Source organism: Primulina huaijiensis, chromosome 17, assembly GCF_012295235.1.
Source record: "Primulina huaijiensis isolate GDHJ02 chromosome 17, ASM1229523v2, whole genome shotgun sequence".
Classification (NCBI taxonomy): Eukaryota; Viridiplantae; Streptophyta; class Magnoliopsida; order Lamiales; family Gesneriaceae; genus Primulina; species Primulina huaijiensis.
In genome coordinates, this window is record NC_133322.1 from 637,647 (window position 1) to 650,076 (window position 12,430).

At 32.5% G+C, this 12,430-nt stretch overlaps 2 protein-coding genes across 5 annotated transcripts in view; both read right to left on the reverse strand.

Moving 5' to 3' along the window:
• Positions 1-258: 258 nt before the first annotated feature.
• LOC140962470 (nicotinate phosphoribosyltransferase 2-like) lies at positions 259-7,015 on the reverse strand. Of its 4 annotated transcripts, none has more exons than XM_073421390.1 (15): positions 6,714-7,015; positions 6,218-6,365; positions 5,848-5,967; positions 5,564-5,698; positions 5,416-5,477; positions 4,734-4,809; positions 4,054-4,155; positions 3,306-3,422; positions 2,697-2,755; positions 2,296-2,470; positions 2,088-2,222; positions 1,918-2,016; positions 1,597-1,705; positions 689-801; positions 259-599 (listed from the first exon to the last, which is right to left on the reverse strand). In XM_073421390.1, the coding sequence occupies exons 1-15, from the start codon at positions 6,884-6,886 to the stop codon at positions 573-575; spliced, it is 1,650 nt and encodes a 549-aa protein (XP_073277491.1). In that variant the 5' UTR covers positions 6,887-7,015; the 3' UTR covers positions 259-572. The 4 variants fall into 4 exon arrangements, with proteins under 4 accessions (XP_073277491.1, XP_073277493.1, XP_073277492.1 ...); XM_073421392.1 differs by lacking the exon at positions 6,714-7,015 and adding an exon at positions 6,562-6,658 and having other exon boundaries at positions 260-582; XM_073421389.1 differs by having other exon boundaries at positions 261-582; positions 6,714-7,014.
• Positions 7,016-10,978: 3,963 nt separating this feature from the next.
• LOC140963224 (floral homeotic protein APETALA 2-like) overlaps positions 10,979-12,430 on the reverse strand; it is a 3,689-nt gene continuing 2,237 nt past the window's right edge. The window contains exons 6-10 of the mRNA XM_073422515.1: positions 12,271-12,404; positions 12,031-12,122; positions 11,766-11,908; positions 11,415-11,561; positions 10,979-11,328 (exon numbers count right to left, since the gene is read on the reverse strand). Coding sequence (XP_073278616.1) covers positions 11,182-11,328; positions 11,415-11,561; positions 11,766-11,908; positions 12,031-12,122; positions 12,271-12,404 — 663 coding nt within the window. The 3' untranslated portion in view covers positions 10,979-11,181. The remainder of the gene's footprint in view (positions 11,329-11,414; positions 11,562-11,765; positions 11,909-12,030; positions 12,123-12,270; positions 12,405-12,430) is intronic.

Below are 12,430 nucleotides of genomic sequence, written 5' to 3' on the forward strand. Positions count from 1 at the left end.
AGCGTTGTATAGTAAATTATTAAATAAATATATTACTTAAATTTGATTTGTTATGCAAATGCCTCGTGTGTGTGAATCTGCTCTAAAATAAATGAAATTGTCGTCGATCCGTTTCTATTATTTCTTGGTTCTCCCAGCATGCCTTTGCATTAGTAAAAAGACAAATTCGAAATTCTGATGAAATAATAATAATTACATATATTTCGAATTTTTTAAAAAAAAATCTATTTAGAACAACAGAGAGATTCAACGAGCCTAAAGCTAGGAGTGGTGCATTAGAGGGAGTTTTTTACCCATCAAATACAAACGTTGAACAAGTGAAGAGGATGGAGCTAGTTAATTGGTGTAAACGTGCATCCCACATACTTTATGCTAGTATACATATAATCTCGAATTAATTTAACAAGAATGTAAAACACAAGCGACCAGGCTTTTCTGGTCGCAAATTGGAATATTGATCAGTTTGACAAGCAATTAATCTTCTACTACTAATCCTTGCCAAATTTACTGCAACTCTCCAACTGGAGCTTCATTGAGCCACAAAGAATGAATGAAGTCATATAACTTTGCACTTACACTAACCTGCTCATAACAAAATGCTTGCTATAAACAAGTGAAAAAGCATGAAACAGAAACGACGATATCTAATTTTCCGAGGAGAGTAATATGTGTGATTCGAGGTTGTTACCTTGTAAGGTGTCGGATTCAATCTTCGCATGTGGTCTGGTCGCATCTGTTCCAGTTGTTTCATACACTGTTCTCTAATCTGTTTAATTGGTAGCAACTCTTCTCTATCTTTTCCTGCATATTTGTTTCCACACAGAAACTGATCATATTATATACATCATGACAAATGGACAGATTGGGTTAGGTTTCTTCGTGAAACAACATGAGTTTATGCCAAACACCATGGCCAAGAGGGACATAGAAGAGACAGACTAAGGGATCGATTTTCCAATGTCCGTTTTCCAGCCCGAAACTATCATTTATGCATCATGTACACATTAAAGTGACCGGCAGATTAGTGCAACTTGGAATTGAAAAGCTGCAGAATTTCTAGTAAACCTTGTGCCTAGGCCCGTAAGGAAATGCAACTTCAAAAAGGCCATGAATGATTCACGACTAGGACAATATTAGGTCTAGTACTAGAGCCGATGAGAGAAGCATGCCAACAATGCAAGACGACCATTATCAGGGATTCTAGAAATCTCTCCAAGTCTCTGTTCCCCTTCCTCCGTCGTTCGTTTTTTCCTGGAGCCTACCCAGCTCGATTTTGGAAAATTACCTGATAGAACTTAGCGGATAATAACACTCACAGAAAGCACAGATTTTTCAACTTCACGCATGGTGAATTCCCTTGGAATTGCCTTTTGTGATATGTTGTTGGGCAAATAAACTAGAATTACTTGATGTTCATGAATTTATTTTTTCTCAAATATCACTAGGCCGTCTCTGTCGACACATTTATCCATGAATACTTACTGAACTAAAGTTGCAATGATGGAATGAAATTGCCATGCACGTGCAAAAGCAGGGCAACTCCATTGAGATGAGAGTGTTGTAGCAGATGTAAATCAAGAAACTAGAAAATCTTACCTGATCTGCCAGGCCAAAAGCACTTCATTAGCTCCTCTACACGCTGTGGAACAACATATGCTCTCTTGGATTCAGTAAATGGATGGCGACATAAAATTCGTTCACCCACCTGCATATCAAAAAGGATAAATCTATAATCCAACTTCTTTCAGGATAACTGACACAACTCCAAACAGATTTTTCTATTTTTTTTTCGCCAAACTACTTTTTACAACAACAGTTACCAGCACTAATGTTACTAATTTTGTTAAACATTGACAAGAAATATAGGGAGTAACCATATTTTTTAAAAGAAAAGGTGGAAATTTTGAAGAATAATACCTTTGGAGGCAGTTCATTTTCCCTTGTCATAATGTCGACAAGAGGGTAACCTTCTTTCCCATACAATCTGTAGCATCGTTTTTTGCATGGGATGGAGACCTGAAACCGAAAGATTGCGAAAAATTGTCCACAATAAAAGCATCACAAAATATCACATGAACCAATCAAACCTTTGAAATGTCTTCCGAAAGTTTGATGCGAGGCTGGTTGTTTATTTCAACCAGCTTGAAAACAACACCAAGAGCAGGTTGAGCATAGCAAGTAACCAAATGAGTGCCAATTCCAAATAAATCAACTTCGTGACCCTGGGGAAAAGAGAAATATTGGAAAAGCAAAATATATAAAAGCTCTACAAAATTTATTGTCGGTCTCCTTCACCTGTTTGTTTAAAGCATCTATAGTTTCTTCATTAAGATCATTACTGGCTGTAATTGTAATTTTTCCAAAATTTGGCACTCTTAATTCCTTTTCGATGGCCTGAAAGATCGATCTAGATTCACGAGAAAGGTAGGCAAGATCACCAGAATCCAATCGTATACCTAGCGCCTTGTATCTACAAAAAAATTTAAAAATGAAGGTATTAAAATGAAAACAGATCCATGGCCTGATAAGCCCAGTAATATTAGCTTGGGGGACTCCAACGAAATATTATCATTTAGATGTCCTGATCGGTCTGTCATCAAGGTGAACCCAATGGAGACACTAAATGCTAGTTCATTATACATGACTGCAGTCACAGAGTTAAAATACAGGAAAAAGGATTAGCCTCTTGGACGTACCCCAAATCATTTAGAGCAAGAGCAACTGCACAAAAATTAGGAATACCACTTTTCATAACCTGTTCAAAACATCGAATTGCTCAAAATAAACATCAATGTATTTGCAATGCAGAGAGACAAAAGTGAAATGGAGAAGGAAATTGCATGTTCAAATAAAAAGATCTGAAATTTACATAACACGATAAAAACCTCAAGGAGAAAGAACAAAAATACAGCGGATATAGGAGGAATTCCAAGAAAAACTGGTATTGATTATCGAATTTTCAAGTCCCTTTATCTCATGATGTTCAATTTTAATTAAAATGTTTGCCACTAAATTTGTACGGCAGAGGTCTCATAATACATCCGTTGGGTGGCCTTGAGTTGATGTTAAGTCAAATACAGCAGAGTGATCATCATAACTCATAAGAACTTCTGTAATAGTTGTAAAACAGATTTTCTTGCAACTTATTCATATGATATAATCGTATTTTTTTTATGAAATCAATACATACATCAAACATTTAGCAAGAATTGGGTGGTCCTAGTAAAATGCAAGGTCCTAAAACAAAAAAGTAATGCAACAGGTTTTGTTGCGCAAATAGCCTGAATGGTTGTGGAGATACTTACATCATATGTGTCGACGAGGGCCACAAAGTTTTTGGGAAAGGCAAGCGCATATGAGGTGAAAGCAGCTAACTCACTTCGATTTGTTTCAAGAAAAATTCCACCTAATATATGTGATCGCTGTACAAAGACAACATCAAATCAGTGAACATAATAACTCAGCCTATAACCGATCCTCCACAGCTTGAGCTGTTAACTGAATTGATTAAATTGAGTAACAAGACAGTGTTATGGCCCCTCCAATACATAAAAGCGTGATGGATTTTTCAACAGTGAAACCTTGGAGGACACCTAAACTAAAATTCTGATTCCGTCCCCAAGATAAGTTATGGCATAATAAGCAACATTTGTACATGATATCTGTAACAACATTTCCAGACCAATTTTCAGGATTTTTAACTCTCACAATTCCAGCAGAGTAAATCAATCCCCAGGTGGCTGAAGCTGTATTGTATCAGCTTCATGCATAGTCAAACTTACTTTTATGCCATGCCATACAATATTGATGGTAAGAGTCACAGTGTCACTTTGGGCGTGTTCATTATGAGCTTATTTGCACAGAGGGTATAAAGATTTAAAATCATTTGGTGAAGATGGACAAGGTCAGTGGATCTATAAGTTTTTTCATATTAACAAAATGCAGAGAGTTAAAGACATGGACATGGACATGGACATGGAGGCAGATTCAATATTGACTGAGTAAAGAAAAAATAAAACATATAGCAAAGCAATAAGGAGAAATCCACTGCACCTTTAGTTTATTTAACCACGCTTGCGCTAAACTAACGAAATCCTGACATACATTTGAGCCATCGTAGCTATGGAGTGATTTCTTGGAGATCTCATCAGGACTCTGCCATTACTTGATTCGGTCAAATGACAGATGAAATTGTGCTAGGAGCATATCAACACATAGCAATAACTCTGAACTAAGGTTTACACCACTACCGTGTCATGTGTGTAGAACAGGGAGTGAATACAGAGCCAAAACCAGTTTAAATAGCCATAACAGATTTGCTACCAATCTTTGAGGTGTAGATGAGGGTTCACAGAAAATGCATTTGCACGAGAAGGTCTTTTAAAAAATGGTTTAAAAAGCATTTTCTTTCAAGTCAACAAAATGTAAGTAAATTATTTTCTCTATTATATTCGAATATTAAAGCAGTTTCTACTTTTATTATTCAAAAAAATAATGTATGGTTTCTGTATCGAAATTGATTCTAAATGCACATGGCTCGGAGAAGAGTGAATTGCTAGAACGTGAGTGACACATAATACGATAAAAAAAGCTGCTCTTCCAAATAATGATTATGATGCTTAATATATTGCACAACCAAAAGAAAAATTGTTCCCATATAGTAATTAATCTGGAGTTAATTGTTTCCAGCCAAAACATGAACATTTAAGATGAGTATTTTATGAAGGAATTACCAAAAAGGAGCTGACAAAGGCATGGGAAAGTGTTCCTCTGAGAGGGATTCCATATAATTTTCCAGCAGTAACATTGCTGTTAGAATGCAACAGCAAAAGTAGATTAGCATAATTAATGAGTTTCAGATTTTTTTTAAAGAAAAAAGACTAAAAGGAGATGTGTTGATTAGCATAACTAATTAGTTCATGACTACTGCTTTTTCTGTCTTAAGTTGACGAGAAGGATAGGTATATACTCCACATTTATGCAGCGAGTTTCGAATGGCTGGACATTGAAGACATTCAGTAGTAGATGATTCAAACTTAATCATTATTTTTCTGTGGTGCATTATTATTTGACGTATTCAGTAATTTTATCTCGAGTCCAAGGTCAAGATGAAAACTTATTCCATAGCGTGAATGATAACTTTTACCAAATATTTTTAACAAACAGCAAATTATAATGAATAAGAACAAATCACTAGATAGCATCAGATGTTCTGGTTGATATGTCGTGATGATTTTCACAAACATAATTAGTTTGAACATAAAAACAACAAGTATAACTCAGTGCCTCGGTGCAGGTTTCATTAATAGGTATAATGCATACCACTAGATGCATTTATCACCTTGAATACATGATCAATGGATGCATATGAATGCTAATAATGGAAATGTGAATCACTGTTTTAGTAAAAATCACCTTGTGGCATCAAATCCGCCCATGTAGCAATATTTTGATGCTCCTACGCCACCATCAGGACCCTGCATGAATGTGAGAACTACTAGCATTCCACACTATGACAAAGATCAGCACTTTGAAATGAAACAATTTGGACAATTAATGAAACCTGTGCCCGCCGCAGGCCATATTCAATGAGAAGTTTGGATTTCCCGGCAACAAAACGATGCCTTGCAGCATTTGTAGCAACTAAAGATGCATAGTTTATAAGATTTACAAGTGCGGTTTCGAGCAGTTGAACGACCTTAGAAGGTGAAGGTAACAGATTAGTTAGAAAATTAGGAAAAAACCAAACTTGAGAAGATGCTGATTAATGCGATACTAGAATGAATCGCAATGTAAATCGAATATTCACTGAATAAGATTATGTAAAAATAATTGCCTAAAACTTACAGCAACAGGCCCTTCGATCCTCACCAACGGTATTTTTGGAAAAACAACAAATCCTTCCGAAATAGCATATAGCTCCACATCGGAACAATCTATGTTTCTAAGGTAATCAAAGAATCCAACCTAAAGCAAAACAATGAAAGTTAGACACATCTATACGATAGAGTCATTAAGGAATGTGAGTTTGAATTATAAATTTCATGTCCTAACTAAAGGTCAGAGTTTTAGAGAAAGTAAACAGTGATGGAACAGAAGATTCGTTACAACTAAAACTACATGATGCTATACAAAGGAACTTTATGTTGAAGAATCAACATAACATAATGTTACCAAATAGTTAAAACTCAGAGATAAATTCAAGAAAATCGTATACCTCACACGATGGAGGCAAGGATGATCGGATAAAAGAAATGTCATCCTCTGTAAATCTAAAGTTAGCAATTAACTTTATGCACTCTTCTAGACCAGCAAAAACTGTATATTCACCGCCGAAAGGGTTTCTTCGGAAATACAGGTCAAACCTGAAGAAAAGAATTGATACGAATGAGAACTCTTTGAACACAAAAGAGAGCAAAATTTTGATCTTTTTTTGGGGTTCTTTTTTACCGTGCAAACTCTTCCTCAAGAGGTGTTTTTTGTGATTTAGTAAATAGGAAAGATAAAATTACGAGAGTCTAAATTCAAAATGACAAAAACATATATATGATCAACCTTCACCTAAGCATGAACTAAAAACAACTCAAATCTGCTGGTTCTTACACGTCAAATCTCATATTTAGTTTTTACAAGAATAAAGTTTCCATCTGAAGTTCACATTAGTCCGTCTCAATAAAATGAATTAGTCAATAGCAGAAGAAGAAGAGTATTACACGGCACGTTCCTGGTGCTTGCCGGCTTTCCAGTAAGCGTAGGCCATGGTGAACTGATAGAGATCCGTCAGCAGAGGCGTCACCATTGGATTGGACGGCCAGTCGACGCCGCCGGCACGCTTGTTTTCCTTCTTCGATACATCCGCCACAGACACAGCCGCCGCCGCCGCCATTTGTTGTTACTATCAAGAATAATCCAAAACAATCGAGTATATATATATGCTTTCGACCGTTAAAATCGAAGGGTTGTTGAATAACTGAATGAAAATACAATCATCAAAACATATATATAGAGAGACTGTTAGAAATATGAGGAACGACACGAACCGTGCACGTCATAAGCATTTATACTTTTTATTTACAAAAGAGAACTTTGATACGCTCGTTGTTCGAGTAGTAGAATATTTGAATGTTTGATCAATTACGATGTGTTCGATTCTTTCTGTCATTATTTTTTGTGTGCGTCCAATGCACTAGTACCGTAGTAGTACGACTAGTAAGATCGATCTATAGGTTAATGCGTTAACCCGGTTTTTATCTACCAAATGCAAACCGAACCATAACATTGCGGGTTGTGACATGATCTCTTATATATACATATGTGCGTGCTTCAGAAATATTTAAGTTTATTTAATAACAAACATTAAGGTCTCGTACCAGGTACCTATTACCACAACTAAATGAAGTTTTATTTTATTTTTGTCTGCTGGTTATAAATTATCAATTTAATAAACGAATAATCATAAAATTGTTTGAAGGGTATATATATAAATATATATAGATACGATTTTAAAAAAAATGATATTCAGATTTTAGAGTAATCAAATCTGAAACGGCATTTGGTATCCAACTCACACCAAAAAATTGAAGCTAAATGGGGCCTGTTAAAGGTGGGCTCTTTACCCTACATATTTGGGCCACTGCTGAGATCAACACATACCTAGATCTTTAATCTTCTCATCTGTATTAATAATTATATAAAGATCTGATTTAATAATTATATATATTAATAAAGTATTAAAATTTTATTATATATAGTTTAACGGATAGAGTTTTTTCTTAAGCATAAAGTTGTAGGTTGAATTCTTATTTTGGTTTTTTTCTTTTTCTTTTTTCTATTTATTTTTAATTTATATATCAAAATTACAGTGTAGTTCTCATTATTTTTTATAATTATATTTTGATCTATATTTAAATATAAATTAAATAAATTATAAAAATATTGTACAAACTTACAACGCGTGCGTCGATGCACTATTAAATATTATATTTTCGGTTATAATGTCATATATAATATGATAGAAAGACACTCCTTATGACCACAAAATCTTACATTCCCTATAACGACAAAAAAATTTAAAAGTAAAAACATTAGGAAGAAAAAAAAATTACAATTCCATTTTTTTGTTTCTTTTGAAAATTTGAAGCTTTTCGGTGTATTAAAAAAATTTAAAACAAAATATATATTTACTATATAATAATAATGATAATAACAATAATAACAATAATAATAATAGTAATAAGTGTGGTACAAAGATGGTTATTAGGACAGATAGGTGTTTGCGCAGTGTAAATAAATAAAGTTTGACTGAACTTATTAATTGTAAAGGTCCGCCGTTTTGACTATTCTTTCCCATCATCTGTCGTTTTATCTCCTGCTAATATTTAACTTTTGCGCACGAAATATTATTTTATGTAAATAATAATTATAATTAATAAATATTAATGTTTCTATTACTATTTAAGATTATTGATATAATATAATAAATATATTTAAATATTATTTAAAAAGTATTATATAATTTTTTTTTATCTCATTTGACATAAAGTTCAAATAAAAATAACAATTTTTTATAATTAAATTGACTTCTTTATATCGATGGATTGGAATGTTATTAACAAAAAGAATATAAAAAATTCTTTTAGAAGTCATGTTATTTTACACATCAAAGTACGTAAATGGAAAATATTTTGACCGACGCCTTAGCTACTCTGTCCTCCATTTTCACAAAAGTAAGCTCATGCGATATTATCACTCTAAGGACCATTTCGAAATATTGAGCACAAAATCTTGATTTTGTGTGATTATTAGTAAATATCATACTTTCTTCTCCTTTTTTTTCTTATTTTATCTCAAAAACCCACATGTTTTTTTAAAATATTTATTTTCTTTGAAGTAATGAAATTATATGAGCACGTGGTACTACTGTACATGGCTCTATTTTTAACATCATCGAGAAAGAAAAAGTTTGGAATAATAGAATTATAACATTCTTCTTCAGTTGCATCTTTATTGTATTCATAAATTTCAGATTTAATAGGCCAAAAAAGATTGATTTCAATAGTTTAAAAAATATTAGTCACAAAAGATCAGCATGTCATTGGAGGATATATATGGAAATTTTAAAAATAAATATAATGCAGCTGTAACTGCGAATAAATAATAATAATGACCCAATAGAAATAATGCAAATGCAAAATAAGTTATTTGAATCGATGAATTATTGTCCTTTTCCTCTACCTCGCTATGAAATCTCACCTAATTATTTGATAGGAAATAAAATTAAAGTGTGGTAGGAAAAAGATGGATCAAATTTATTTATTAAAATGTTATGATAAATTCAATATAAAAATATAATGGCAAAATATCATATTTATTGTACCCTTTAGGGGTTATTCTTAAATTATCTTTGTATGGGAAACCCCCAGTGACCAGTCGCATAAATTAAAGTACTCCCGATAATATCACTTGTTTTATTTATCGATTGCTGACGTACAATTTCTTTTCTCCATGCACCAAAATATTTGAATTTTTATATTATATTTATTTTTTTTAGGGATATTTATTTTTCTTTTTGAACACACTGTCCGAACTTTGTACGCACGCACAAACAAGATTAATATATTAAGTTAGTTTACGATTAATTAATGAAGGCAAGCAGCATGCTAGATCATAACATGAATATTGGTATTTGGTCCCAACGTAAATATGAAAAATAGTTTCGAAGCAATGTCCACATTCATTATTTTATTTAAAATTTAAATAAATAAGTTTTAAAAACAGGGATTAAGATTTAGCCTTTAAGAAAATAATATAATACATTAAAGTACTTATAATTAAAAGAATCGCATGGAATTAAGGACTTGAATGAGTTTCACTCATTTTTTCGAGTTTTAATATATATGTATATATTACACATGAAGGTCAATATTATACTTAATTAAAATAATTTGGATTGTAATTATTATTATTTCTTGAAACTTTAGTGGGGTTTTAGGTCAATTCCTTCTTATAATAATAGGCATCTATTTCTGTCTTTATTTAAAAAAAAAAAAAAAAAAAAACTTAAGCAAAGGACATTCAAGATGGTGACAATACAAGGGATCATTAGTAAATTTTTTTTGTCATTTTAATTTTCACACATTATTACTTATTTTTAATATTTAATGTAAGTACTGTTTATTTCTTAATTACCCTCTTTAATTTCTGAACGTACAAAATTGCCTTACAACTAGGATGGCAACCGGGTCATGTGGTGCGGCGAGGATTTCTTTCACATCTCTAACAATCCTCGTTTTTTCCGGTCAAGGGTTTCCCATTTCAATATCGTGGGGATTAAGCACCCATCGAAACCCATACTGATTTTATCTAATTGATCTGAAAATTTTCATCGTGGACATTAAATCTTCGTCTTAATCATCATCATCACTTCAAATAATTTATAAGTAGTAACAAGGTGGGCCAGATTTATCATCATCATTCATGATGTGGTGTGAATTAAATCATTATCTTGCTTCAAATATCGATTGAATTAACCAAAAAAAATCTTCAAATTCAATTAAAGATTATTGATACAATAATTAAATTACATATATAAATATTAATTACTTAGCGATACAAACTTTTATAATTCATGGTTTAAATTAAAAAAAGTATAAAACCACATAAATATCAGGAGGTGATAAGTTAGATCATGATCGAGATTTGAATGTCATGGATTTGAGTTTTTTTTTAATTATTAAGAAAAATCATCATCAGCATTATTATTATTAGTAATGATATTATTATCGAAGAACACAATAAAAATAATGATGTAAAGGGATTAAAAAGGTGATTAACAGCACAATAAAAATTAAAAATATTGAAATATCAACTATTTTGTTAAATTACTCTAAATTTGACCTCTTTTTTTTTTTTTTTTAAGGAATTTGATTTTTTTTTTAGTGATGCAAAAGGTACGTGACTCTTGTCCATTACTTTGAACTCGATATTATAAGGTGAAAATCAAACTATTTCTAATATATTATAAGAAAGAAAAGAAAATTACAGATCGATTCTCCTTGCATCCAGAAACGAAAGTCGCACATGATCAAAAAACAGTTTGAATATTCGAAAAAGTTAGTTAATTGGGTCTCATGTAGGGATGGATTCCATTAATCTGAAGCCCGTTTGGAGGTGTCATTTGTATCATGTTCCGCGACTGTGGAATCCTGATGATGCTGCAGCACCAGCAAATAAATTATTATTCATTTGCCATTGCTGACCGTTTGAAGCTGCAAATTCTCCTCCTGCTCTTCCGCCATGGATGCTGGTTCCCGAAGGAAACTGATTAATCTGTCAAATGTTTTTTTAAAAGATATTGGAAACTGGAAATAATCGAAAATTTTATTTTCTCAGATAATTGGAGTTGGAAAACTTACGCGATTCTGAGAGATACGTGGAGTGGAAGACGTTTCGAATGGTTGACCGAATTTGTTATCTTGCCGGATTTGCTCCACCAAGTTGTATCCATTTCTTCTTCCGGGATCATTTGGATTCGTCATACGGGGCTGAAAATGAAGCTGTTGCTTCACCATGAAAACGATACTAGGATGAGTGCGGGAGTACAATATTTAGTTGGCGTGAAGATTTGGATATATATTTTAAAGAACAAGATTTTTCCTCGCAAAACTTTCTCATGATCAAGAACGGATCCAAGAATATCGCGGAGATGGATTTGGTTAAAACATAACATACGCATAAATATTCAATTTCCCCCTTTTTACACATACCTCAGGATTCGATAACCGGCGTCTCCGAGCAAAATCAAATTGCAAGGAATTAGGGGGAAGCCGATGATCTCTGTCCCTACATTCCAGATTGCTTGGCTTTGAAGCTGACGAATTTCCTAAGCTCAGGTCAAGATTATGGTCTGCTGTGTTAATGCTCGAAGACTCAGATTATACGCGCATGCAATGTAATTTTCAGAATTTTAAGCCTTATGAAACATATCTTTCCATTGAATAATCAAATTTGATTCGTTCATTTAAATTAGACCTCTTCCTTTAAGTTCATTATCATAAATGCTGGCATCAAAGTTGGTAACAGCTTCCTTTCCACGACACTTGATGGCAGCTCTATCATGTGCCCTACGATAAGTCACTAAAAATAAATTAATATTAATTTTCTTAACATAATTCTAAGATGATCGATTTAATATACATTTATATATAGTACATACACAAGATGAGAAATTAAAATTAGCAATATTTATTGAATTAAACAAATTAACCCCACCTGGCAGCTTCAATTTCTCTGTCAAAAAGACCTAAATAAACATACCTGTATAATATTTTAATCCCATTAAATTTAATAAAGAGTGAAATAATTAATGTTGTAATGATGAATACATGTGAATAACTAAAGGTTAAATTATATATATATATATATATATATA

Coding starts and splice junctions, on each gene's coding strand:
- LOC140962470 (XM_073421389.1), bottom strand. CDS start 6,886: ATGGCGGCGGCGGCGGCTGTGTCTGTGGCGGATGTATCGAAGAAGGAA. Junction 2,471..2,696: donor CTTGCTCTAAATGATTTGGG/GTACGTCCAAGA, acceptor ATTTTTTTGTAG/ATACAAGGCGCTAGGTATAC. Junction 802..1,596: donor CTTTTGGCCTGGCAGATCAG/GTAAGATTTTCT, acceptor ACAAATATGCAG/GAAAAGATAGAGAAGAGTTG.